The sequence below is a fragment of the Lissotriton vulgaris genome, chromosome 5 (genome assembly GCF_964263255.1).
Source record: "Lissotriton vulgaris chromosome 5, aLisVul1.2, whole genome shotgun sequence".
In the NCBI taxonomy this organism is placed as follows: Eukaryota; Metazoa; Chordata; class Amphibia; order Caudata; family Salamandridae; genus Lissotriton; species Lissotriton vulgaris.
Window position 1 is genome coordinate 2,004,049,446 of NC_141693.1, and position 26,381 is coordinate 2,004,075,826.

Sequence of the window (26,381 nt, forward strand, 5' to 3'; positions counted from 1 at the left end):
TGGTATTGCAAGAATTACATAACCCCCTTTATGTGACCATGGAGGTTTAAACAATGTGTTGGCTAAAGTGCATTTCCCCCTGGTTATCTCTTTGGCCAGATGAGCTGGAGAGCTGAGAGCCCTCCCATGTTCCCCTCCCTTGCTTCATTTTTTCCACTGGTGCGTTTGTAAAAGACGTTTGTTTTGCAGCTCCGCGGGCTGGGCCGCATATGTTTATATCTCAGTACAGACGTCAAGCTGTTGTGGTTATTCAAACTTTGGAACTCAAGAATTACCAGCAGCCATTAATGATGGGTCATTTTATTGAATTTTTCCCTAGGTGCAACAGTCAGTTTTGGTCCAATGATCTCTCTTTCTGGGTGTTTTCTGCCCCTATGAAAGGCTCGCTTGAAAACATTCTTATATTTCAGGACTGGGATGAGGAAGATGGACGCGTCCTAGTGACGGGGCTACTTTCCTGCCATGCAAGCCCATGAATCTGACACTGGAGGCAGACACCCTTCCAAAGGGTGTGGACGCAGATTTCGTGTAAGATTTCCTCGTGTGTTGTGGAAGGCTGGCAGGAGGAAGGATGGAGGGAAGGAAGAAGGAAATAAATGTGTACGGAGGAAAGAGTTAAAGGAAACGTGGAAGAGGAGGAAAAAGGGAGAGATGAAAGAAAGAGTGAACAAAGGAAAGGTAGAGGAATGAAGAAGAGATGTACAGAAAGGAGAAGCCCAGAGCGAAGAAAAGAAGACAGAAGGAACAAAGAAAGGAATAAGAAGGATGGAAGGAAGGAAAGCTATAAGGAAAAAAAGGAAAGACAAAAGGGGGAAAGAAAAAAGTAAAGAGGAAAAGAATGGTGGACACAATGACAGGAGGAGGGACACACGCAAAAAAAGGAAAGATGAAGGAAGGAAAGAAAGAAAGGAAGGAATGATGGAAAGAAAGATAGAAGAAAGGAGAAAAGAGAAGCAGTAAAAGGAAAGACAGAAGGAAGGAAAGATGGATGCGAAGTACAAACGGACAGAAGGAAAGAAAAAGAGATTAAGAAATTAAGGGAAGATGAAGAAAGGAAGGCAAAAAGGAAATAGGGAATAATAAAAGGAAGGAAACATGGGAGAAATGTTTTGAGACAGAGAATGACAGAATGACAAGGAAAGACAGAGAGGAAGATAAAGCCGTGGACACATGAGGAAGGATTATGTCGGAGAGACAGCAGGGAATGAAGAGAGGTCGAGGGCCCTGCCAAGCTCACTGCTCACCTGTCACAGGAGAAGCCTTCCACATTGGATTTGCAGGGGCACCGTCCACTCTCCGGGTGGCATTCACCCACAGTGCCTGCAGGGTGGCAGCTACAGGGTCTGCACGAGGGGCGAAGAATTACAGGAGAAGACAGGTGATCACAGGTGCTTACAGGTGAGCACTGGTAAAACACACACACACAAGTAAAAATAAGCAAATACGTCCTCTCAGGTAAAAACAGACAGCTTGCGTCGAGGTAGACGCGGGTAGACGCCTCCTACCCACAGGTTTCAGAGGGTAGGCAGTCTACCCTGCTGCAAACCTGGCCACTTTCATCAGAGCGCCACATTCCCTTCCTACTTCTCCTGGAATTCACATGTCATTTTCTGACACTTTCAGCAGCAAAGGACTTATCAGATTCCAGCTTCAGCCATACCAAAAGCAGGGTTAAGGGGCCATCAGCCCTCTCTCTGTTGGATTATGCTGCCTGGGAGCTATGGGGAGCCTCACACCTAGATGCAATGGCTCACATCTTATCCCTTCACAGGTACTTAAGTGAGAAATGCATTTGACTTTGTTCAGCCCCTGTATATAAGAGATGTATGCACTGTAAGAATGTCAGATGTGTTGGTCTGTTCCAGTATTTACACAAATAACAATTTAAATTCCACTATTTTGTTTATGTCTTTTATAGCGCTTTAGCAGTGCTCATCCCTATGCAGGGTGTCGGAGTGCTTTACATCACACGTACAGATTATACATTGAAAATAAAGCATATGTGTGTACATCATTGTAAAGATGTGTTACATAAGACAGTGAGGGTTATAAGATGTGGACGTTGCATGTTCTTATTAGCTCACTGTGCTATATTGCAAAGATTACAATTTATTTATGAGCTGCAGGTAACAAAAGGATCTCTGTCTTAAAAGCAGTTACCCATTTACATAAAATACAAACCTTTCATCTGAGTGTTACGTAATGTGCTTTGCAGGAGACATTTTAACCCTCTACGCTACTTTGATTCATAACTCGGACGAGGCAAAACACAGAACTCGTCAGGAAATACGTTATTCCCCAGAGTTATCTTTTTATTATTCCCTGAGATTTAGCTAGCACACCACACTTTAGCAAACCTGACCAAAGAGACACCCTCCATCGTGCAATACATGCAAAACCTGAACAAGATCGGACACCAAACCGCCCACCTATGCAAACTCCTAAGCCCACACACGTCAACACTTAACACCAAAACGGTGGCGTTCTGGGAAACACTGCATAACAGACACTTTAGCGAAGATGAGAAATCCCGGCTTTGGGTCTCAGCCTCCAAGAACAAAGTCTCCCCCCAACTAGCGCAAACAAAGTACTGGCTACTCCACAGAATGTTCTGGACGCCGGCCCGCCTAGCTGCAGTAGGTGCCACAGAGAGCAACACATGCTGGAACTGCCATAAAGAAAAGGGAGATCTGGCCCAACTAATTTATGAATGCCCGATGGCCAGGTCATTTTCTCTTCCTTTTCCTTCTTTCACACTTCCTTTTAGTCTCTCGGGGCCTACAGATACGTCGACTACCAATATCAGCCACCATGCCTATATCCCATATGCTTACTACAATATGCTTGTATCTCATCTGTATTTGCCCCCCCATAACAATTGTACTGTATCTGTATCATATCACAACATATCCTCAATAAAAACCCTTGAAATAAAAAAAAATGCAGATATTGCAACCAATTAATCAGAACAAGGGAACTGCCAATGCCCTCAAATGAAAGACCTGTTAAACATATGTGAGATTTTAAGATCTGATGCCACTTCCTGTGAGGTCATGGGTTGTGATGCCACTTCCTGTGAGGTCATGGGTTGTGATGCCACTTCTGGTGATGCCACATGCGATGTCACGCGCCATGATGCCACTTCCTGTGATGTCACACACATTCTGCCTAACTTGGTGAGCCCCTCCCTTCTTGTTTTAGGGGCTGGGCTCTGAATACAGGTAATGGCAGGTCAACAAGCTCATGAACCCTCACCTGCTACGCAGAGCGCGCAGGGAGGGCCAATTTCAGAAGACTGCGTGGGATTAATATTCATATGTTATGTGAAATTATAGCGTGAGGCTTATCACCTGTGAGGGTACCTTTATTCATATGATCTATCAATTAGGAAGCCAAACACCTCCAATAATGAAGAGCGGAAGTGTGCATGCGAGGGACGCTGCGTGGGCGGATTGATTGTCCAAACAAGGACAGAGAGTGCATGATTTGTAAAAAACAGAAGTGCCCGGGTCCTCACCAGCAGGCCCCCAAAGCTGGCATCACTAATCGCCCCAGCCTGCGCTGCCAAAACAACACTATTCATTGTCACACTCCAAAAAGTGTGACAAGGTAGACAATATCTGGCCCCCAAAGCTGTAAGAATGGCTTAGGTGGTAGGTGTTAGTTATTTCTTATCTATAATTATTAATAAACATCTGTTGTTGTGCTCATCACTAGATTAGACAGACATCGCCACCATGTGGCAAACTGTCATATGTGCTGATGTTCACAATTAAGCGCCAGTGCAGAGCACCCTGGAAACCACCGGTGCAAATTAACCCCTGCAGACAGACATGCCGTGCAGCCGCTGGCTCCCAGCCATAGGGCCAGGTCTCTGAGGAAAATCCCACTGGGCTCCAGAGGATGAACACAACATTTGGAGAGACTCATTCCTGTTGAAATCCTTCAGATGGACTAAGGGAATGCAGTTTACACCCAGGATATCCACGGACAGGTGAACCTAGAGAAGCCAAAAAGCCATTTTAGGCTGCTTTGTTGAAGGGAGGCTCACCAAATACTTCACCTAGGTGCGTTGCATGGGACATTAAAAAAAAAATCTTCTTAGTTTTACAAGAAATTTGTGTAACATTCAGACAGATTTGCAGATTGCTGTGTTTATGCTGCTGTAAGACATCATATTGAAAATGTGCCTTTCATTGGCTATTCCAAAGGGATTTCTTTATGCATTTATTCCCCATTGAGTCACACATTTATTGTAACATATGAACAATCATACTATTTATATATTTATTTAAGAGTTTTATAGAGCGCGAAAAAGAGCCATCAAAGCGATGTACACAGAGAAACCCCCTCTGGTTACTGTTCATCACATAAATAGGCAGAGGGGTGGACTGGCTTATAAGATCCAATCTATGCGGCCTTCGAAACCTTGAAAAACAATCCAAATTGCAAACATGGGTTACTTTTTAAACTAATTCTCTAACGGGCCACATTTATTTTTGAGCCAGGGCCTAATTTCTGTCCCAGTCCGACCCTGGACAGGCACGAGTTGGGAGGGACGGTAAATCTAAGTTATCAGGTGTGTCCTGCCAATCATGTGTAGACTAAGGGCTCGAATCACAAGGGTAAACTTAGACCAAAAGTTTCAGGGGCATATCTACGAGCGACCTGAGGCGCCCGAGAGTCTCTTTTTCTGATGCTCCGGTGGCGCAGGCCTCTCAATCATATTTATGGGGAGACAGAAAGGCACCCTGAGTGGCTTTCAATGGCCTCTGATACGGAGTCACACAAAGCAGCGCAAGTTGCTGCGTTGCCCCGCTCTGCTCTCAGGAGGCGTTCCAAGGGCGTTGTGGTGGATTTCCCAACGCAGCACCCATGGATTTTGACGCTCCCCCAGGTTTGCTTAATCGCACAAACCTAGGACAGCTCCAAATCCTTATTTCTCCGCAGAGCAAGTGGAATTCTTTCATTTCTTCTCATTTCTTCCTTTTCTCACGTGTTGCATTCTGCGGCACCCATAGGAAGGGGAAACACACTCTCCGGGTCGTTTTTGTGCATCAAGGTGTCCCTTTCTGCTCAGAAACAATCTGCATTCAATGCAATCCCCCTTGCATCGTGGTGCAAGCGCGCCAGCGTTGGCGGTGGGCAGTCCATTGTGCACCAGTGCAGGGGGGAGGACAGGAATGCCCTGTATTTCATAAATATGGTACATTCCTGCCCTTCCACATTGCCGTAGGGCAGCGCGGCAAGAAGTAGAGAAAGAAGGGGCCTAGATGGGGCGAGGCTTATGACCTGCAGCCCTCTCACAGGAGAGGAACATAGGGTTGGGAAAAATATTCCTTTCCACTGGCAGAATTTTGGCGACTACGCATTACGCTTGTAATGCAGAGTTCTGGCCAAATTCCGCCAGTTGCCGCATGGCGTAATTCTTTCTCACGCACACACCAAAGCCGTATGTTGGTGAGCGCAAGCGTGATTGTTCGATTTTTGGTCGTTAATAGGACATCCGGCGAGATTTTTCCAACGCTGGCAGTTGTGAGCGTTTACGGTCAGAAGGGCCGTTCGAGGAGAACATCAACTAGGAAAACCAACTTGAGTAGCTGTGCCCTCTGGCGCCCCCCGCGGGGGGGCCGTTTGTGCTCATTCACCAGCGCAGACCGCGCTCCTGTTGCTAAATCACAGCGCGACGGGGCGATGTTTGCCCATGGGTGAAACTCCGCGGAATCTCATGGGGTTTGTTTGTAACTCAGTGGATTTCCTTAGAGTCAAATGCCACAAGCTCCGCCAACCCCTAGGAAGAGAAGGGGCCTGGGGCAGGGTGGGGGTTGTTACCTGCATCCGCCCTCACTAAAGGAGTGGAAGGAGGGGCGGAGCAGGGTGGGGTTTCTTACCTGGCCTCCAGCACACAAGTGGAGCACAGGGGATTCCTTGGCAGAATGGGGGCTTCTTACCTGTAGCCCCCTCACAGGAGTGGAAGAGGGGTGCCTGGGGCAGCATGGGGGTTCTTACCTGGACCCCCTCACAAGAGCGGAAAATGGGGGTCCCAGGCAGGTTGGGCGTTCTCACCTGAAGCCCCCTAACAGAAATGGAAGAGAAGGGGGCCTGGGGCAGGGTGGGGTTCTTACCTGACACCCCCTCACAGCATTAGAAGAGGTGGGTGCCTGAGGCTGGGTGGGGGTTCTTATCTGGCCTCTCCTCACTGGAGTGAAAGATGGGGGGCATGGGGCAGGGTGGGGGTTCTTACCTGCAGCCCCCTCACAGGAGTGGAAGGGAAGGTGGCCCAGGGAGGGGTGGGGGTTCTTACCTGCAACCACCTTCGCTGAAGGAGTGGTATCCCTGGCGGCAGCGGTCGCACTTCCTTCCAGTGATGCTGGGTTTGCACAGGCAGTTCCCACCTCTGTCGCACTGCAAGCTCAAGGAACCTACAAAGAAGATGGAGGCATTACTGACCAAACGTCGAGGGTAGGGCGCTGAACCTGTCGAGGGTAGGGCGCTGAACCTGTCGAGGGTAGGGTGCTGAACCTGTCGAGGGTAGGGCGCTGAACCTGTCGAGGATAGGGCGCTGAACCTGTCGAGAGTAGGGCACTGAACCTGTCGAGGGTAGGGCACTGAACCTGTCGAGAGTACGGCAATGAACCTGTCGAGGGGAGGGCACTAAACCTGACGAGGGGGGCACTGAACCTGTCAAGGGTACGGCACTGAATCTGTCGAGGGAAGGGCATTGAACCTGTTGAGGATAGGGCGCTGAACCTGTTGAGGGCAGGGCACTGAACCTGTCGAGGGCAGGACACTGAACCTGTCGAGGGCCGGACACTGAACCTGTTGAGGGTAGGGCACTGAACCTGTCACAGGTAGGGCGCTGAACCTGTCGAGGGTAGGGGACTGAACCTGTCGAGGGGAGGGCACTGAACCTGTCAAGGGTAGGGCGCTGAATCTGTCACGGGTAGGGCACTGGACCTGTCGAGGGCAGGGCACTGAACCTGTCGAGGGCAGGGCACTGAACCTGTCGAGGGTAGGGCACTGAACCTGTCGAGGGCAGGCGCTGAACCTGTCGAGGGTAGGGCACTGAACCTGTCGAGGGTAGGGCACTGAACCTGTCAAGGGTAGGGCACTGAACCTGTTGAGAGTACAGCACTGAACCTGTCGAGGGGAGGGCACTGAACCTGTCGAGAGTACGGCACTGAACCTGTCGAGAGGAGGGCACTGAACCTGTCCAGGCTACGGCACTGAACCTGTCGAGGGTACGGCACTGAACCTGTCGAGGGGAGGGCATTGAACCTGTTGAGGATAGGGCGCTGAACCTGTCGAGGGCAGGACACTGAACCTGTCGAGGGCAGGACACTGAACCTGTTGAGGGTAGGGCGCTGAATATGTCAAGGGGAGGGCACTGAACCTGTCGAGGGTAGGGCGCTGAATCTGTCGAAGGTAGGGCACTGAACCTGTCAAGGGGAGGGCACTGAACCTGTCGAGGGTAGGGTACTTAACCTGTCGAGGGCAGGGCGCTGGACATGTCGAGGGTAGAGCACTGAACCTATCGAGGGTAGGGCACTGAATCTGTCGAGGGTAGGGCACTGGACCTGTCGAGGGCAGGGCACTGGACCTGGAGAGGGTAGGGCACTGGACCTGGAGAGGGTAGGGCACTGAACCTGTCGAGGGTAGGGCACTGGACCTGGGGAGGGTAAGGCATTGAACCTGTCAAGGGGAGGACACTCAACCTGACGAGGGTAAGGCCCTGAACCTGACAAGGATAGGGCACTGAACCTGTCGAGGGGAGGGCACTGAACCTGTCGTGGGGAGGGCACTGAACCTGTCGAGGGGAGGGCACTGAACCTAGCGAGGGTAGGGCACTGAACCTGGCAACGGTAGGGCACTGAACCTATCGAGGGTAGGGGACTGAACCTGTCGAGGTAGGGGCACTGGACCTGTCAAGGGCAGGGCACTGGACCTGGAGCGGGTGGGGCACTAAACTTGTCTAGGATAGGGCACTGAACCTGTCAAGGGTGGGGCACTGAACCTGTCGAGGGTAAGGCATTGAACCTGTCGAGGATAGAGCACTGAACCTGTCGAGGGTAAGGCATTAAACCTGTTGAGGGGAGGGCGCTGAACCTGACGAGGATAGGGCACTGATCCTGTCGAGGGTAGGGCACTGAACCTGTTGAGGGGATGGCACTGAACCCATGGAGGGTAGGGCACTGAACCTGTTGAGGGAAGGGCACTGAACCTGTCGAGAGAAGGGCACTGAACCTGTCGAGGGTAGAGCACTGAACCTATCGAGAATAGGGCACTTAACCTATCAAAGTCAGGGCACTGGACCTGGCGAGTATGGGGCACTAGACCTGGTGAGTGTAAGGCACTGAACCTGGCAAGCGTTGAGCAATGAACCTGGTGGGGCACTGAACCTGTTGAGGGTAGAGCACTGAACCTATTGAGAATAGGGCACTTAACCTATCAAAGTCAGGGCACTGGACCTGGCGAGGATGGGGCACTAGACCTGGTGAGTGTAAGGCACTGAACCTGGCAAGTGTTTGGCAATGAACCTGGTGGAGCACTAAACCTGTCAAGGATAGGGCACTGAACCTGTCGAGGGTAGGGCGCTGAATCTGTCAAAGGTAGGGCACTGAACCTATTGAGGGTAGGGCACTGAACCTGTCAAGGGCAGGGCACTAGACCTGGTGAGTGTAGGGCACTGAACCTGGCAAGGGTGGGGTACTGAACCTGTTGAGGGGAGGGCACTGGACCTGTCAGGGTAGGGCACTGAAACTGGCGAGGGGAGGGCACTGAACCTTGCGAGGGTAGGACATTGGACCTGGTGAGGGGAGGGTACTGAACCTGGCGAGGGTAGGACTATGAACTTGTCGAGAGTAGGGCACTGCGCCAGTCGAGGGTGGGGCACTAGACCTGGTGAGTGTACGGCACTGAACCTGTTGTGGGAAAGGCACTGGACCTGGTGAGTGAATGGCACTGAACCTGGCGAGGGTGGGATACTGAACCTGTCGAGGGGAGGGCACTGGACCTGTCGGGGTAGGGCGCTGAACCTGGCGAGTGTAGGGTACTGAACCTGGCGAGGGTAGGGCTATGAACTTGTCAAGGATGGGGCACAGGACCTATCAGGGTCAGGGCACTGGATCTGGTGAGTGTAGGGCACTGAACCTGTAGAGGGTGGGGTCGTTGCCCACTGTTTCATCCCTAGCAGCAGCAGTGTTGGGTCTGGACATACCAGTTGGGTCGCAGTGGCACGGCTGGCACGCCCCACTCGGGTCCTGCCGATAGAAGTTCTGCTGGCACAGCTCACAGTGGGGGCCGGCGGTGTTTGCCCTGCAGTTCTGGCAGTGCCCACCGTGGCCGGTGCTCCGATAGAGGGCAGGGTCGAAGAAGCACTCCTCTGACTGACCGTGGCACTCACAGGCTGCAAGAGAAGGGAGCGTTAGGAGAGGAGACATGCACAGACCGGGACCAGACATGTGCACATGGAGACGTACGCACAAAGACTAACCCTGGGCACACAGGCTGCAAGAGAAGGGAGTGTGAGGAGAGGAGACACACACAGACTGGGACCAGACAAGCGGAGTTTGCTGGGGAGATGCATTCCATTAAAAACACGGAATTCAGGCAAAAACTCCAGGTAACGGAGTCAGCTATTAAACTGCACCCACAAATGCTTTGATAAAGCAACTTTACATGCTAAAAATCATATAACCATGCATCAAAAGTGAACTTTGAAAATTAAAAATATCAGGCAATGAGAGAGGTGATGATTTTGGGGTTCCCCCTAACCTAGGGGGAGGACCAAGCAGATGCCTTGAAAACAAAGAGCATATGTTGAACGATTCGGTGGTGGTCCCATCCTCTTAGGACCACCCGAAGCACAGTTATGGGCAAAAATCAATCCCAACCAAAGGCCCTGCAAAGCATTATGGGACAAGATTAGCAGTGGGCAGTGAATATTATAGTATCCAATATCAAAATATTTCTACAAAGAGCTGCAGTTCAACTAGTCGTTACTAGGTGTCCCTCACGAGTCAAATGCAAAGGCATTGAAACGATTACATCAAGCTGCAGTTCCACTAGTCCTTGCTAGGTGTCCCTCAAGTCAAATGATGGGGGTGCCTACAAGAGGAGCATCCAACAGCACTGGTCAACCATGGCAGCATGAGCAGGTACCAGGGCATCGCAAAAAAGACGCATGCATGGACTGAGCTCTGCCACAGGGACAGTGACTGTTGCTGAAGCATTGCCTTTAATTTTGGTACAAATGTTTTACTTGAATACAAACTACAAGTGAGAAGACATCTAGTTAACTGTGCTTGTGCCTAGTTAGTGCTTGTGATTACATTATATTAGAATATCCATAAAAAGGCACAACAACCACTCCTTGAACAGTCACTTAGCAAGTGCTGCAGTGGGCGGGATGCTTAACCAGGCATCGTAGTTGGATTTCTGACCTTGCAATTGAGGCCCTTTGAATCTTGTCATATTATGCATTGTAGTGACAATACAATGTTGTCTTTGTACTTCAATAAGCACTGGATTGGACAACACATTTGTTTTATTTGATGCTTGGCTGTTGAGTTCTGAGCTTGTCGACCCACACAATACCTCCCTGAGACATCTGTGGCTGCTCGCCCATGCTATCCTGAGAGTTGATTGCGGTAAGGCTGTACTTACCCAGTTTGCAGAGTCATAGTCGGACAGTTCCCAGGACATCAGTGGTAAGGGATCTCGGGGTTCATAGTTGGGGCCGAGTAACCCCTGAGTGCTCTCTGGCCTCCCAAAGGGGATCTAGCAACCTTGTAGATGCAACCTGATTTGATTGACTCGAATGGTGCTCTATATTTATCACACTCCCAACCTGTCACACCTCAACAGGGAACTAACACATAGATTCATCAAGCAAAAATCCGCTCACAAAGGGGCAGATTCTCAGAATCTGCCCCTTTGCGACTAGTATTTTGGCATTTGGAATGCATCATCCCAAATGCAAAAATCGCAATTTAAGAAATCGCAAAATTGCGATTACTTAAATTGCTATTGCATTTAAGGAATCTCAAATTGAGATTCCTTAAATGCAATGCATTAAAGTTTAAAAAATAGCGATTTCGCTAATAGGGCTCGCAAATTACCATAAAGTTGAACTTCATGGTAATTTACAAAAATTTTGAAAAATGCACTAAAGTGCATATTTCAAAGTTTCATGTTGCGCACACACATGCCCTGCACCCTTGAAATCGCATTCTCAATTTGCGATTTGCTAATTGCGATTCGCAATTTGCGAGTCGCAATTAAGGAATTTTAAGAAATCGCTATTTTTTGTGTGATTTCTTCATGCATTGCATTTTGCTATTCCTTAATAGCGAATCGTTATTTTTCGCTATTAAGGAATAGCAAAATGGGTTCTTGATGCATCTGGGGGTAAGGTTCTAAGAAATTCAGTCCATCTTAAGGAAACCAGACTAGATGATCTACGTGCTAGGGTGTTGCCTGTTGATTGACGCTCCTCCTTTGAGAAATAACAACACAAATACTTCCTGAACTTTAAAAAATAAAACTATACCATAACTTGAGGGGAAGGGGGATGTACAAACTTTTGCTCATATCAGCTCTCTTACAGTTCTAAGGTCTCAGATGACCCTAGTTCTCACAGGGATCTTTTATGTGCCCGCTCCTTCCAGCTATCACTTAGGCCTTCGCCTCACTTTAGATCACAGTTTGGGAGTGGACTCCATTCTGACAACGAACCACTGAATATGCACCAATTACCCTGGTTTATAATAGGCATTCCTGCTTTTCCTGACTTGCCTATTCTGACTGATGTATGGATTCCTAATCACGTGACCTTCCTTCCCTGTCTCTTGATAGAGGAGGGTGTAATATCCAGAAATCCACATTAGTTGACTCTGGCCATAAATTTTCAATCAAAGGCTCGTGGGGAAGTAGATCATTGGAAGGGGGGAGGCTATCATTTCAAACTTACCATCTAATAATACATCCCGACCTGGCATGGAAGGCATTATCTCCTACGCTGATGACACTCAACTGATCCTCTCACTCACCAAAGACCCTAACACCGCCAAAAACAACTTACACGAAGGAATGAAAGAAGTAGCCGAGTGGATGAAGCACAGCCGTCTGAAACTGAACTCAGACAAAACAGAAGTCCTCATCTTAGGCACCTCCCCCTCCGCCTGGGATGACTCTTGGTGGCCAGAGGCCCTTGGAAAAGCACCCATCCCGACGGACCACGCACAGAACCTGGGCGTCATCCTGGACTCCTCACTCTCGATGACCAGACAAGTCAACGCCGTCTCATCATCCTGCTTCAACATTCTTCGCATGCTCAAAAAAACATTTCGCTGGATCCCCACCGAAACTAGAAAAACGGTCACTCACGCACTGGTCACGAGCCGCCTGGATTACGGAAACACCCTATACGCCGGTACCACCGCAAAACTCCAGAAAAAACTCCAACGCATCCAGAACGCTTCAGCCAGGCTCATACTAGACATCCCGCGTAAAGACCACATTTCTGATCACCTGAAAAACCTCCACTGGCTCCCCGTCAATAAGAGGATAACATTCCGCCTCCTAACCCACGCACACAAAGCACTCTACGAACTTGGACCCGAATGCCTTAACACACGACTGTCCTTCTACACCCCCTCCCGCCAGCTACAATCCTCCAACCAAGCCCTTGCTGCTTTACCTCGCATCAACAAAACCACCATGGGAGGAAGATCCTTCTACCTGGCAGCTAAAACCTGGAACTCACTTCCCACTCACCTTCGCCTTACTCAGAACCACCTAGCATCCAGAAAGCAACTTAAAACTTGGATATTCGACAAGTAATTCCCCCCCCTTTTCCTCAAGCGCCTTGAGACCCTATGGGTATGTAGCGCGCTATATAAATCTTGACTTGACTTGACTTGACTTGATTTATTATCTTATAATGTGACTTGTCTACGTCTGAAGCTAGGCAATGAAAGATGACGTATTTTAATAAAGGATTTGAGATTATGCTTTTGCAGGAATCCTTGGCAATATTCTGTACAAAGGAGGATTTAATGTTTCAGCTGCCCCCTCAGCCTCTGGTGCTCTGAGAGTTTGACTTTCTGTAAATTCATTTTTGATTGTTGTAAGTAAGAACACCAAATCTACAAATATACAATCTCTGGTACTTAGATCTAAAGAAGGCTTTAAGTTCACATTGATACCTTCTGACAACTTTGGTTCTCTTCTCTGGGCTAATTTTGCCCTGAACCATCTTTTTGGGCGAAGCATTACACAGTTTCTCTGACCCCTCTGGTCAAACAACAAAATGACTTCTTGCTGATGATTTTATTGCTAAACTAAGTGATCTGAGACACTCATCCTGGGACAAGCTAAAGAATCCACCAAAATTATCTCAGCATTGCTCAACCTTTGTGCAGTTGTTGATTGACAGTCAAAGAGATGTCTTCCTTGACATCCTTGTCATGTTCAAAGTGACAAACTAAAGTTTATACTTCACAAGCGATGCCACTTGGCAAGTTATATAGCGGGAGGTGCCGAAGTATAACTGATTATGTCTTTGTAACATCTGATCCTCTCCATTTGGTACTGATTTAAAATATTAACCAGAGTGGCCACAACCCTCTGGTGTCACCATTAGATTTTCCTGCCCAATCTGAACACTCAGGCCTGGTTCTCCTTAAGAGAGAAGATCTTGGGAGGCAGGGGCGAACAAGGCTTAACCCCAAGCCATGTTGATGCAAGAGTGGTCGCACCTACAGTGGATTACACTGAAATCTATCTGAGCGAGCGAGCCACGGGTTCAGTTTCCTTTCAGTGGACATCACTTTGACACATCACATAGTGGCAGATCCGAGGGCCACTTCCTATATGAGAAGTAAGTCTGTGACTATTAAAATTAAAAATGTAAGTGTGATCATATATATTTACATCTTGACTTGAGTCAATGCTACAGAAACCTGGAAGTAATCTGCTGTCATAGGAAAAAATATAAACTTTGAACCCAGTATTAGGAAAATTCAATAAATAATCAAGCAAAGGAAAAGTAAATCGAAGTTTATTTCTCCAAAAACTCAAGGGATGTTTGAAGGATTGTAAATGACCCCTCAATATTCTCCAATGAGTACATACAAGCGAGAACATAGCTGCTACGTGGGTGATCACTTTTCTACCCTGCTTGTTTCCTTTGAGTTACAGTGGTCTGTCTCTGGTCAGTAGTTCTAATTAACCTCTGACCTTTTCTCTACAATAAGTGGTTGTTGTGATACCTACCAGACCAAGAAATACGCCCCCTGTCTGGATGCCTGTGCATATTTGTAAGTTGAAGGTCAGTCTGTGGGGCCCTCTCCTAACAGCTGTATTTAACACTGTGACGCGGCACTCCATTCTAGACTCATGGCGATAATCTATTTTAATCCAATTTTTGAGATGGGGTTGAGAAGGTGTGCACCTGTTTCAACGCATTTTTTACAACGCACTACTGTTACAACGCATCCATTACAACGCGGATACTGTTACAACTCATGTTTTTACAACGCATTTTTTTACAACGCAGGTACCTTTACAACGCATACCATTACAACGTAAGTATTGGTAAGTATATAGTTACTTTTTAAATGTTATATGTTTGGGGTAAAGGGGTATTTTTAGGGGTTAGGGTCAGTTTTGGGTTTTTGGGTAAAGGGGTATTTTTAGGGGTTAGGGTCAGTTTTGGGTTTTTGGCTAAAGGGGTATTTTTAGGGTTTAGGGTCAGTTTTCAGTTTTTGGGTAAAGGGGTATTTTTAGGGTTCAGGGTCAGTTTTCAGTTTTTGGGTAAAGGGGTATTTTTAGGGTTCAGGGTCAGTTTTCAGTTTTTGGGTAAAGGGGTATTTTTAGGGTTCAGGGTCAGTTTTCAGTTTTTGGGTAAAGGGGTATTTTTAGGGTTCAGGGTCAGTTTTCAGTTTTTGGGTAATGGGGTATTTTTAGGGTTCAGGGTCAGTTTTTAGTTTTTGGGTAAAGGGGTATTTTTAGGGTTCAGGGTCAGTTTTTAGTTTTTGGGTAAAGGGGTATTTTTAGGGTTCAGGGTCAGTTTTTAGTTTTTGGGTAAAGGGGTATTTTTAGGGTTCAGGGTCAGTTTTCAGTTTTTGGGTAAAGGGGTATTTTTAGGGTTCAGGGTCAGTTTTCAGTTTTTGGGTAAAGGGGTATTTTTAGGGTTCAGGGTCAGTTTTCAGTTTTTGGGTAAAGGGGTATTTTTAGGGTTCAGGGTCAGTTTTCAGTTTTTGGGTAAAGGGGTATTTTTAGGGTTTAGGGTCAGTTTTCAGTTTTTGGGGTACAGGGTAAAAATAAATTAAATTTAATTTTAAATTAAATTATTTAATAGTAAATAAATTATATTAAATTACATTGCATTATTTTTGGGGTTGAGGGTCAGTTTTGAGTTTCTGGGGTACAGGGGTACAGGGTAAAAATAAAGTTATATTTTTTTAAATATTCATTAATTAATTTAAATTATATTTCATAAAATTACTTGAAATTATTTTTGGGGTTTAGGGTCAGTTTTCAGTTTCTGGGGTACAGGGGTACATGGTAAAAATAAAGTAATATTAATTTAAATTTACAATAATTATCGGAAATTAAATTATTTAAAATTACATTAAATTATATGTTTAAAATTAAGTTACTAATATATTATTAATATTAACATATACTTACCTATACTTACGTTGTAATGGTATGCGTTGTAAAGGTACCTGCGTTGTAAAAAAATGCGTTGTAAATACATGCGTTGTTACAGTATCCGCGTTGTAAAAACCGCGTTGTAACGGTATGCGGAGTAAAAGTCTGCGTTGTAACATCATATATCCGGTTGAGAAGTAATCACAAGTTTTATTGGTCAATTTACCTCATAGACTCTTCCGTTAAGGCTATGGGAGGGTTCTCATGACGTGAATTCTCATGAGACAACTTCAGTTCTGGATATTAAAAAATGGCTTCAGACTCAAACCTTGCGCCGTCGAACAACGCCTTAACGTTTACCATCTTGCAATGAAATATGCAAAGCCCAGAGAGGCTCCCTACATCTTGCCTAGAGAGATCTCACATCTGCTTTTGATTGTGTTAATAAATAAAACTTTGGGGAAATATTGGAAAGTGTGTGGGTCAATTCTGCTATCAAAACGTTTATGATAGATTGACTACAGGAGTACGCGATAGTCGCGGAAGGGACTGCAAGGATTCATTTAGTTCAATGATAGAGGCTCGACAGGGTTATGTCTTGGCCCTTTTAATTTGAATCTATATATTAATGGTCTAAAGAATACTGTGGGAAACAGGGCTCGGGACTGACCTAGGCTGGGTAGGAAATCCATCCCTATACTTCTTGAACGCGGTCGATGCTATTTTACTACCAAGAGCCCCCAGTGTCCTTCAAAGGTTGATTCAAATTTATGTCCCATGCATGGACAATTTGAAGCTGACCACTAATGTATTAAGAAGATCAGACATTTTGAACCTTGGCTTGAAAAATAGCAAATGTAAAAATATATTTATTGGAGACATAAAAGTTTGGTTCTGAAAAACTATTCCAGGACCCTGGGATCATGTTTGATTCCAAGGTAAACTGGATCGATCTCCTGATCAGGAGTCAACAGCGTCGCGCGCAGACCCCGGGATCCCTTTGATTCCACCTCTGAGCTCTTCCTGGAATCTCTTCCCTAGATGGATCCTGTGACCAGTGGAGCAGGAGTCTGTGGCTCTGCCACTAAAAATAGCATTCAGAAAAAAGAAAACAAATTCAGAGACTCTTTTAGGGTCTACTCCTATCACATGTATCATGGATGAAGATTTGCACCTGTAGTGTCAAGAACACTGTGACAGGGCCCTTTAAACCTTTCCTATTGTAACTGTGTGCTCGCCTGCAGACTTGTTAACCTCTTTCCATTGCAAAGTGTGATGTGTAGACATGCTCAGAAGAATTAGCATTATGTCCACATCTTATCCAGGCTGAGATATTTTGTTGTTTGTGTTATGGTCGGCGCCATGTTAACATGGAAGCTTACATACGGGGCTAAAATGTCTACATCTGAATTGAGATGACGCGTTTGGCACCTTACTTAATTGTCTTGTTGGTACTTCAGTGTTGCCAAACTTATAAACATAAGATAGAAATTGGCGAGCAGGGGGCATATGTATGAAAATCCACGTTTGTGATTCTCAAATAGCGATTTTTTGAGAATCGCTATTTGAAAATTGCAAAAAGGGATGTATGTAAAAAATCGCTATTTTTTGGCGATTTCTTAGTTTTCCTTAATTGCGATTAGCAAATTGCGAAATCGCAATTAAGCAATACTTTCCCATTCATTTCTATGGGACAGGAGGCCCATAGGAATGAATTTGAAGTCATTCTCAATTTGCGAGTCGCAATTTGAGAATAATTTCAAGGGTGCAAGGGTGTCATACGGACACCCTGATGTACCCCTGAAATGAACATGTGTGCGCATATGGCGCACATACATGCCCTAAGGGCATGTATGTGCACCACATGGCACTTTCCCAAATGCCAAAAAGTGCATTTGTGAAAGAAATCGCTAATTACCACTAACTTCAAGTTGGTGGTAATATGCGATTTCTTAAGGAGAAACCGCAAAAATTGAATGCTTGATGCATAGCATTTAAGGAATCACAATTTGCTATTCCTTAAATGCTTATGCAAAATTAAGGAATCACAAATTTTGCGATTCCTTAATTTTGCGATGTGATTTCCCTACTACATACCGTTTTGCGAATTTTTTGTTGCAAACGCTGCTTTTTTGCGAATCGCAGCATTTTTCGAGTAAAAATTCTGTTGATACATCTGCCCCCAGGTGCTATAAAACCCCCCTGTACTTGGGCACTGGTTGGAGAGGCGTTGCGACAAAACGATCCTGCCATGGATCACACCGGTTTGCTGGAAACCAACCCAGATGGCCCTGCTCTGGGCGCCGAGACCGGCGCAGAGAAAGGGCCTTCAGCCCCGTGCTGCGTTTCATTCCTGGGTAAGGGCTGTAATCCAGAATAGCGAAACAGCTATTTATTACTGAATAAAAAGGTATGCTTGGAGATCCATCTTAAGAAACTCGATTTATAGGCTTGCAATTTTATGCTTCTGATCAATTTTAGCATACCACTGAAAAGTAGTCACGGGGTGTTAGGGTGGGAGGAACTTGTTGTGCATGTTAGGAAGGTTCATATTGTTTTTTTGCTGACTGTATCATACTTTTCTTTGTTTATTTTCGTATTCTGTGTGGTTACTGTTCATCATGTATTGACTAGAATTGGGCTTTAGAAAATGAACAATTTAGAGTTTTATCCAATGTTTCTTAGTGCTATTTTGAGTGTATTATTGATTTATGGAAGAGGTTTTTAGGGTTTCTCTGTGTTTCTAAACTCATATAGAGGGATTAATGTTGACTACAGAACCTCACCCATGCAGTATTGCTCAGTGGGTTGTGTGTGGGTCGCAGCCCAGCTGGGTCACACATCTGACCCTTGTAGCTCTGGGGAGACCTGAAGATCATGACAAGAGTATGCTGAAGACCCCGTAAAAGTAGCCCCCACATTACTGTGGGTGTCACTTTGGTCGAATCCAGCCTGAAGCCTAAACAGGGAAATAACATCACACTGTTTATTGATAAAACTGTGGAGCGAGTTCCGTGTTTTAAATATACATGGTATGTAAATTAGGCCCACATGCATCAAGCATTTTTGGAATCGCAAACGGTGCGATTCCTTAAAATCGGTCGTTTGCGATTCCAAAAGTGCTTTTTGGGAGGCATCATGCAATTTTAGAAATTGCAACTTTTTTTGCGATTTCTAAAATTGCAATAGCATTTAAGAAATCTCAATTTTGCGATTTCTTAAATGCTATGCATCATTTGATTTCAAATTGCGAAATTTGAAATTGCAAGTGCAAATTACCACGTAGTTGAACCTCGTGGTAATTTGCGAAATTGTTTAAAAATGCACAAAAATGCATTTTTTAAACTGTTAAATTACAGACACACATGTCCTTAGGACATGTGTGTATGTAACTTATAGGTAAAAGTGCATTTCATGGGTGCAGGGGGGGGACATTTGGACCCCCCTCTCCACCCTTGAAATGCTTTGTTGAATTGCGATTTCAAATTGCGAATTTGCAATTCCCATTCATTCCTATGGGCATTTCAGCCCCTAGGAATGAATGGGAATTGCGAATTCGCAATTTGAAAATCGCATTTTTTATGCGATTCGGTAAAAATAGCGATTTTTACTGAATTGCATAAAAAATGCTAAAATATTCATGCATAGGCTTTTGCGTATTCTAATTTGCGAATCTCTATTTTTCGCAGATTAGAAATCGCAAAAGCCCATATTGATGCATGTGGGCCTTTGTGCTCTTGGCTGCCCAGATCTTTACATTGATCCTGAAAAGGATTTAAAGTATTTTCTCAAAGTCCAGCTTGATGGGAAGAGATACAAGTGATTTAAAGAAAACCTCCACAAGGACAAACTCTTTCTATAAAACAGTAAATCAGTTGTAGTCACATCGGTCGTGGGTCAATAGTATCTAAAATCAAAAGGTACTGACCGGATTCTAGGGTAGTCTAATACCCCATCTGTTGTGTTTTCCTTTTCAAGGGTCCTGTTGGCTTAGCATGAGATTAATTTCGTGCCTGTGATAATTCATTCTTCCAAACAGCTACACATGTCACCTTCATTTTATTTAGATATTCTACACAGCTCCTCCTAAAAGATGCCATGTTCCAGAGCTAAGAGCCTGTGAAGCCCCCCCCCCTCCCTGCCTATGTTTACTTTCATATTCACCACTGAGGCTGTTGGTGAGAAAAAGATCTTTCACACTCAGGAGTTTATGAGAGTTTGATTACAAAAAGTGGCTTGATAAAAACACTGAATATGTGTTTAATCATTTAAGTGTAGCAGCTATGTATAAACACTTTGATTGTGTGTTTCATCATGTAATTGCAGCAGTTATGTGTAATGCTTTGCTTGTGTTGCTGCGAAGGTGGGTTTTTGCCAGGGTGGTTAATGCTCTTATTCTCATCCTATTTTGCACACGGATTCAGCCGTGTCTTATTGATTGCTGATCAGTGGCTAATTTGCTAAACTGAATAAACAATAAAACTAGACGCACAGATTCAGCTGCACTCAGTCACGCACACAAAGAGGCATATTAGCAAGAACCTCGTTAAAATCATCGCCGTTTTAGAGGCAGGAAACTGCCGCTAAAACGGCGATAATGGGCTTGCTAATATGCGTTATAGAATTGCATTAGACGCCCAGGTTATTTGCATCTAATCTGGGCTTCTACTGGAATTCAATGACGCATATTAGCAAGTCCATTATCGCCGTTTTAGCAGCAGTTTTCTGACGCAAAAACGGCGATGATTTTAACGAGGTTCTTGCTAATATGCCCCAAAGTCATTCAATTACCAAGCTCAAATATTGTCTAACTAGGTGTTACCAATCCTGTGAGATGCTACTAAAATAGAATTGACACGATAGCGCCTGACATAAATATTGTGTCATAAACATTGATTACAAAAATATCGCCATATTGCAATTATCAATCTGCACCCAAAGCGGAGATAATTTTGTGAACAATACGCGGGATATCTGATACCAAGCATGATGCTTCTGTGACCAGTGCTCAAGACATGATATTTGGGTGAGGTGAGATTTTTCTTAACGATCTTTAGGATACAATACTTGGCTCAGACAATATGTGTACAAACAACATTCCGACACACATCGTTGTGAGACGTACTTCTTTCCTGACATACTTCCACTGACACACCACTGGCATCCTTTTCAAAGGTTCATGGTCCTAATGACACAGTCTTCTTAATGACTTGATAAACCAGGCACACTTCTGCACTCAGGTGCCAACGGGTATGTATGTGCGCTCATTGCACACACAGAAAGGCGCTCGTGCACACGGATATAAAGACACATATGACACACGTCATTCTAAACTCTCACAGACACTGTCATCGCTGCAGTCTTTCCCACACACAAACACAGAATGATTCACACATACATGCACTCACACCCACATCCAGGCATTTACAAGTATATTTTGCCACACACATTAACACATATTCACTGATAAAAGTTGATGAACATGGATAGAAATGAATGCACACATAAAAAGCAAATGAGAGAACACTTGGATGTTTGTAAACACACAAACACACACTGCACCACCCAGTGTCAAAAATGTTATGTTGCTTGGGGGGTGGGATAATATATTTTTCCCACAAACACATATGTGTACACTAAACATATGTACAAAGGCATGGAGCTATCAATCATCAATCAATCATCGTATTTATATAGCGCACTACTTACCCAGAGGGTCTCAAGGCGCTATAAACAGTCACTAAAAAACCCTATGGATGCACACTTATAACTTACTCACTAAATCAGATAAACACTCATGGATGGGCATAACTTTCAGAGCACCACCACATCACATGCACTCCGCAAACACAGGAGCCCTCACCCTGGCACTCGTTGGGCGCCTCCGATGTGCCGCGCGCCCATGGGCGGTCCTGGTAAAATGGCCGACACCGCTCACAGTCCACCCCAGTGGTGTTGTGTTGGCAGCTGCAGGTCAACTGGCCCAGCTGGTCGGTCACGCACTCTCGGGCGTGACCATTACATTTACACCTAGGACAAAAATGACAGCAGAGTCAAATACAAAACGAACTGACTTGAGATTATTCAAGAAATCAATAAAATCACAAGAGGACCATCAAAGACTTTTAGAGTCACTGAGCGCGTGTTTGAAAGGTCTCACGCTCACTGTGGGCTGTCTCTGCTCTCACTGCCGTGTAGCACCCCTGCTCTCAAGAAGCTAACAGATAAAATAGGAGAGTTGTTCATGAAGAAACCCCAGGGGAATTCCAAACAGAAAGAAAAACCCTCCTGGGGTAACCCCTGGTACACAAAAAGCTGTAGGCTCAAGAGGAGGGCTTTGACGCAAGCCACAAGAAACAAAGACCCTTTAGCAGTGAGACTTGCAAGGAAAGAGTATCAAAAAAGTATTAGCTTAGCTAAAAAGGATGGGGAGGAGGAACACTGGCAACAGCTTAAGGATGCAGCTTGGGGGAAAATGCTTTTGAGTTCTGGAAACTGATCAATGTCCTTGATAGAAGGGGGGCTGACCCGATTCCAAATCATATTAATGAACATCAATGGCACTCTCATTTTCTAAAACTATATTGTGAGAATAGTCAGCAAGATCATACAACACCTTCCATAATGGAAATACTAAGCACATCTGGCTTGGAGATGGGATGCAAGAAAGAGTCCTTCTCTTCACTGGAGGTTGATGACGCAATCTCGAAAATAATACCAGGGAAGGCAGCTGGCCCAGATGGCCTCCCGGGGGACTTATTACGGCATGACCCCAAAATATGGGCAGATTTCATAGCCTGTCTAATGAACCTAATCCTGCATGGCCATCCTGTCCCCGATTCCTGGAAGGGCGCGGAGGTCATCACTGTGAGAAGTTGGCCCGATATGCAACGTTCGCTATTCTAGCGACCGCTATGTATCGTTCCAACGACCCTTATGGTGTTTGGTTGTAAGTCAACCTATAGACCAGCTATCCTAGTAGCGTGGATACGAGCAGTCTAAGGCTAAAGACTCGAGAGGGCGCGTTAAGCCAGCTGTTTACCACACATGTACCCCTTGAACACCCAGTGAAAGGACACCACACAAGTGTTATGAAAATAAACAATATATTTATTAAGAATCACAACAGCCCTGTACTCTTTATGAGGACAGGGTACTAAGCACAAACCAAATCTCTTTAGCAAATACTTCAAGTGCACAGTTTAAAACAAGTGTCCGGGGACACGGAAAGGTTAAGGCAAGTCGGAAGCGAGGGACTCGGGACCCTAGAGTAAGGAGGCTATGCAGGCACCGAAATGCCGAGTTACCTAGCCACGAGGGCTGCGGCTGCAAGTCTTACAGGCGTCGGGGTCTTCGCTGACGAGCCAGGAGCCGGAAGAAAAGGAGTTGCTGGCCGGCGACCAGTGGTGAATAGTTCGTAGGGATCCAAGCCTGGATCGGAGATTGATGAAACCTGAAAGCAGAGGGGACCAAGTTCGTACTACTAGCCAGTAGTCAGAGGGTACCAGGAAGGCACCAGTTGGCCGTCACCTCGACCAGGTGAGTGGGCGACGCTAGGCTCTGCAGTCTCACGGACCAGGAGGCGTTGTCGGCGACCACGGTGGAGGTGCGAGCTGTCCCACGACGGATGTCGCTGTCGGCGTCTTGAGTGGACCAGGAGGGTCCGGGGTGCTTCTCGAAAAGATGGAAGCAAGGGCCAGTCTGGAGCAACCAGACCGGCAGTGTTGATTCTCGGATGTCGTCACAGAAGGGCACAAGCCAGCGGCTAGTGACCAGACAACGTACTGAGCAGCGAGCAGAAGGGCCCCACGCAGATCGTGGAGATGCTGGGAGACTGCACTTCGGTGCTGGAGCGGCTCAGGGTCGGGGCTTCTCGGACCCCAGAGCACTCACCAGAGAGTTACCTCGATGGTCGTGCTGGTTTTTAAGAGCGTGCAGGTTCTGATGATGGCCGGTCCCTCGAGGTCTCGTCGCACCCACAGATCACAGCTGAGCTGATGACGTGGGTAGAGGTCAGAGGTGCCAGGGAAGCCGGTTTCTCGTCGAGCTGGGCCGTCGGATTCCTTGAGGAAGGACTTACAGCAAACCGCAGAGTTCTTAGATGGTGCCCGCTGATGCAGGGTGACTACTCCTTAGTCACAAGGGAGAAATCTTGAGAAGAGTCTTGAAGTCCTTTCGTAGAAAGTATTCTTGATTCAAAGATGATCTAATTTGGAAGGGTCCCCGCTCCGGCCTTTATCCTAAAGAAAGGGGTGGGTACATGACTAGGTCCTGCCCTAAGGGTGGGACCAGGAAGGGGGGTAGTTACACCCCTCTCCCCTGCCGGACTTTCCCCAGGCCAGGGCTGTCGCCCCTGGAACTGGTTCTAACCGGCAGATGCGTAGTGAGCACCGGGGTGCCACTCCGCAGTCACCTTCTCGCAAAAGCCCTACCCACCCAGAATACACAAACCCTGTCTGGGACGGTGCGAACACCGCCCTTGACAGGAAACCCTTTGTCCAAGTGCTCCTCGCTGGAAGGACTCCCAGCAGCAGGAGGTCAGACTCGTGTCTGTGGTGGCAGCATCCATTTTGTGGAGCTGAGGCTTTAGTTAACTTTAACCGGGGTTCACAGTTACGTACATGTCGTGTCCCTCTAGAAGGGTGGTATGCTAACCTCGTCGCCAGGGTTGGTGAGAGGGCAGCATCCCGATTCGTATGACACCTTACTCGACATGTCTTGATAACGCGACACCGAAGTTACCGATGTGGTACGCGTTATCATGGAACAGCCATTGGGTCTTTTCTCCGCAAGCTGCAACCGGCTCGGCTCGGGCCAGAACACAGTTCACGCGAGCCCATGCACTCTGCCTTCAGGATTGTCAAGGCCTGCCATAGGAGTGACTGATAGGGACTCGGGTGTCCATTGGAAGGTTAGATATAGAGCTACTATATCTAAAGCAAAGGGTGATTACACGACTTCGCCCCAGCTGTCATGCAGCCAGTTGTGTCAAATTTAGGAGGCCATTCAGGGGTGGCACAATACATGCTGCAGCCCCTGGTGACCCTGGGTACACCTATGCCCTGAGTTACAGGGTCTGATAAGGTGGCCCAGTACCAATTGGTAAATGCACCTAGGGTACATCTCGTAATTTAGAAAGAGAACAGCCAGGCTGTGGGTCTGATTGGCAGGCCCGCAGCCAGAGAAAGTCGTAAACCAGTGAAACAAAAGCAAAAAATCTGGGTGATCATAGGATTGCAGACCCTACTCTCCTACATGACCCCCCCCAAACGTCGGAACAACTAGCTAACCTTGACCAGGTGAGTCTTCTTGTTCTAAGTGGAAATATCTGGAGAGCCCATCGGCATTGCCATGATCAGTACCAGGTCTATGTTCCACTGTGAAGTCCATCCCCTGTAGGGAAATGGACCACCTAAGCAGTTTGGGGTTTTCACCCTTCATCTGATTTAGCCACAAGAGGGGCTTATGGTCGGTCTGAATCTTGAAGTGAGTGCCAAACAAGTATGGCCTCAGCTTCTTCAGGGCCCAAACCACAGCAAAGGCCTCCCTCTCAATAGCTGACCAATTCTTCTCTCTAGGGGTCAGCCGTCTGCTTATAAAAGCAATGGGCTGGTCTTGACCATCAAAATTCAGTTGAGAAAGAACAGCTCCCACACCCAACTCAGAAGCATCTGTTTGGACAATGAATGGTTTGGAGTAGTCCGGACTCTTGAGGATAGGCGCCGTGCACATGGCCTGCTTTAGGTCATCGAATGCTTTTTGACAGCTCGCTGTCCACTGAACCTTTTTTGGCATTTTCTTACTTGTCAGTTCATTTAATGGTATCACGATGGAACCATAGTTCCTGACAAACTTCCTGTAGTATCCAGTCAGGCCCAAGAAAGCTCGAACCTGAGTCTGGGTGGTTGGAGGAGCCCAGTCCCTGATTGACTGTATCTTGCTCTCCAGTGGCTGAACCTGACCTCCACCTACAAGGTGGCCCAGGTATACAACCTGTGTCTGCCCTATCTGGCACTTGGTGGCCTTGATAGTGAGACCTGCTGCTTGCAGTGCCTCTAACGTCTTCCGCAGGTGGACCAGGTGATCCTCCCAGGTGGAGCTAAAGACAGCAATATCGTCAAGATACGCCGCACAGAAGTCATCCAGCCCAGTAAGGACGTGATTCACCAACCGTTGGAAGGTGGCAGGTGCATTTTTCAGACCAAAGGGCATCACCACGAACTGATAATGCCCACCAGGGGTTGAAAATGCGGTTTTAGGCTTGGCGTCCTCAGCTAACCTGATTTGCCAATACCCAGCTGTCAGGTCAAACGTACTTAAGTAGTTGGCCGAAGCCAATCTATCGATAAGCTCGTCTGCCCTTGGTATTGGGTGGGCGTCAGTCTTAGTGACTGCATTGAGACCCCTGTAGTCTACGCAAAACCTCATCTCTCTCTTACCACCCTGGGTGTGAGGTTTCGGCACTAGTACTACGGGACTAGCCCAAGGGCTATCCGAGGGTTCAATGACTCCCAGCTCCAACATTTTCTGCACTTCACTTTTGATGCAGTCTCTAACGTGATCAGGCTGCCTGTAGATTTTACTCTTTACGGGCAAGCTGTCACCAGTGTCGACCTCATGGGTGCACCAATCGGTCTGACTGGGTGTCAGAGAAAACAGATGTCGGAACGACTGAAGAACCTGTTTACAGTCGCTCTGTTGATGTTCGGAGAGGCTGCCAC

At 46.6% G+C, this 26,381-nt stretch overlaps 1 protein-coding gene across 1 annotated transcript in view; it reads right to left on the bottom strand.

Annotated features, from left to right (window-relative positions):
• The window catches only part of LAMC3 (laminin subunit gamma 3), a 713,512-nt gene that overhangs the window by 376,310 nt on the left and 310,821 nt on the right, over positions 1-26,381 (bottom strand). The window contains exons 4-7 of the mRNA XM_086924802.1: positions 21,524-21,690; positions 9,218-9,406; positions 6,305-6,422; positions 1,245-1,343 (exon numbers count right to left, since the gene is read on the bottom strand). Coding sequence (XP_086780928.1) covers positions 1,245-1,343; positions 6,305-6,422; positions 9,218-9,406; positions 21,524-21,690 — 573 coding nt within the window. The remainder of the gene's footprint in view (positions 1-1,244; positions 1,344-6,304; positions 6,423-9,217; positions 9,407-21,523; positions 21,691-26,381) is intronic.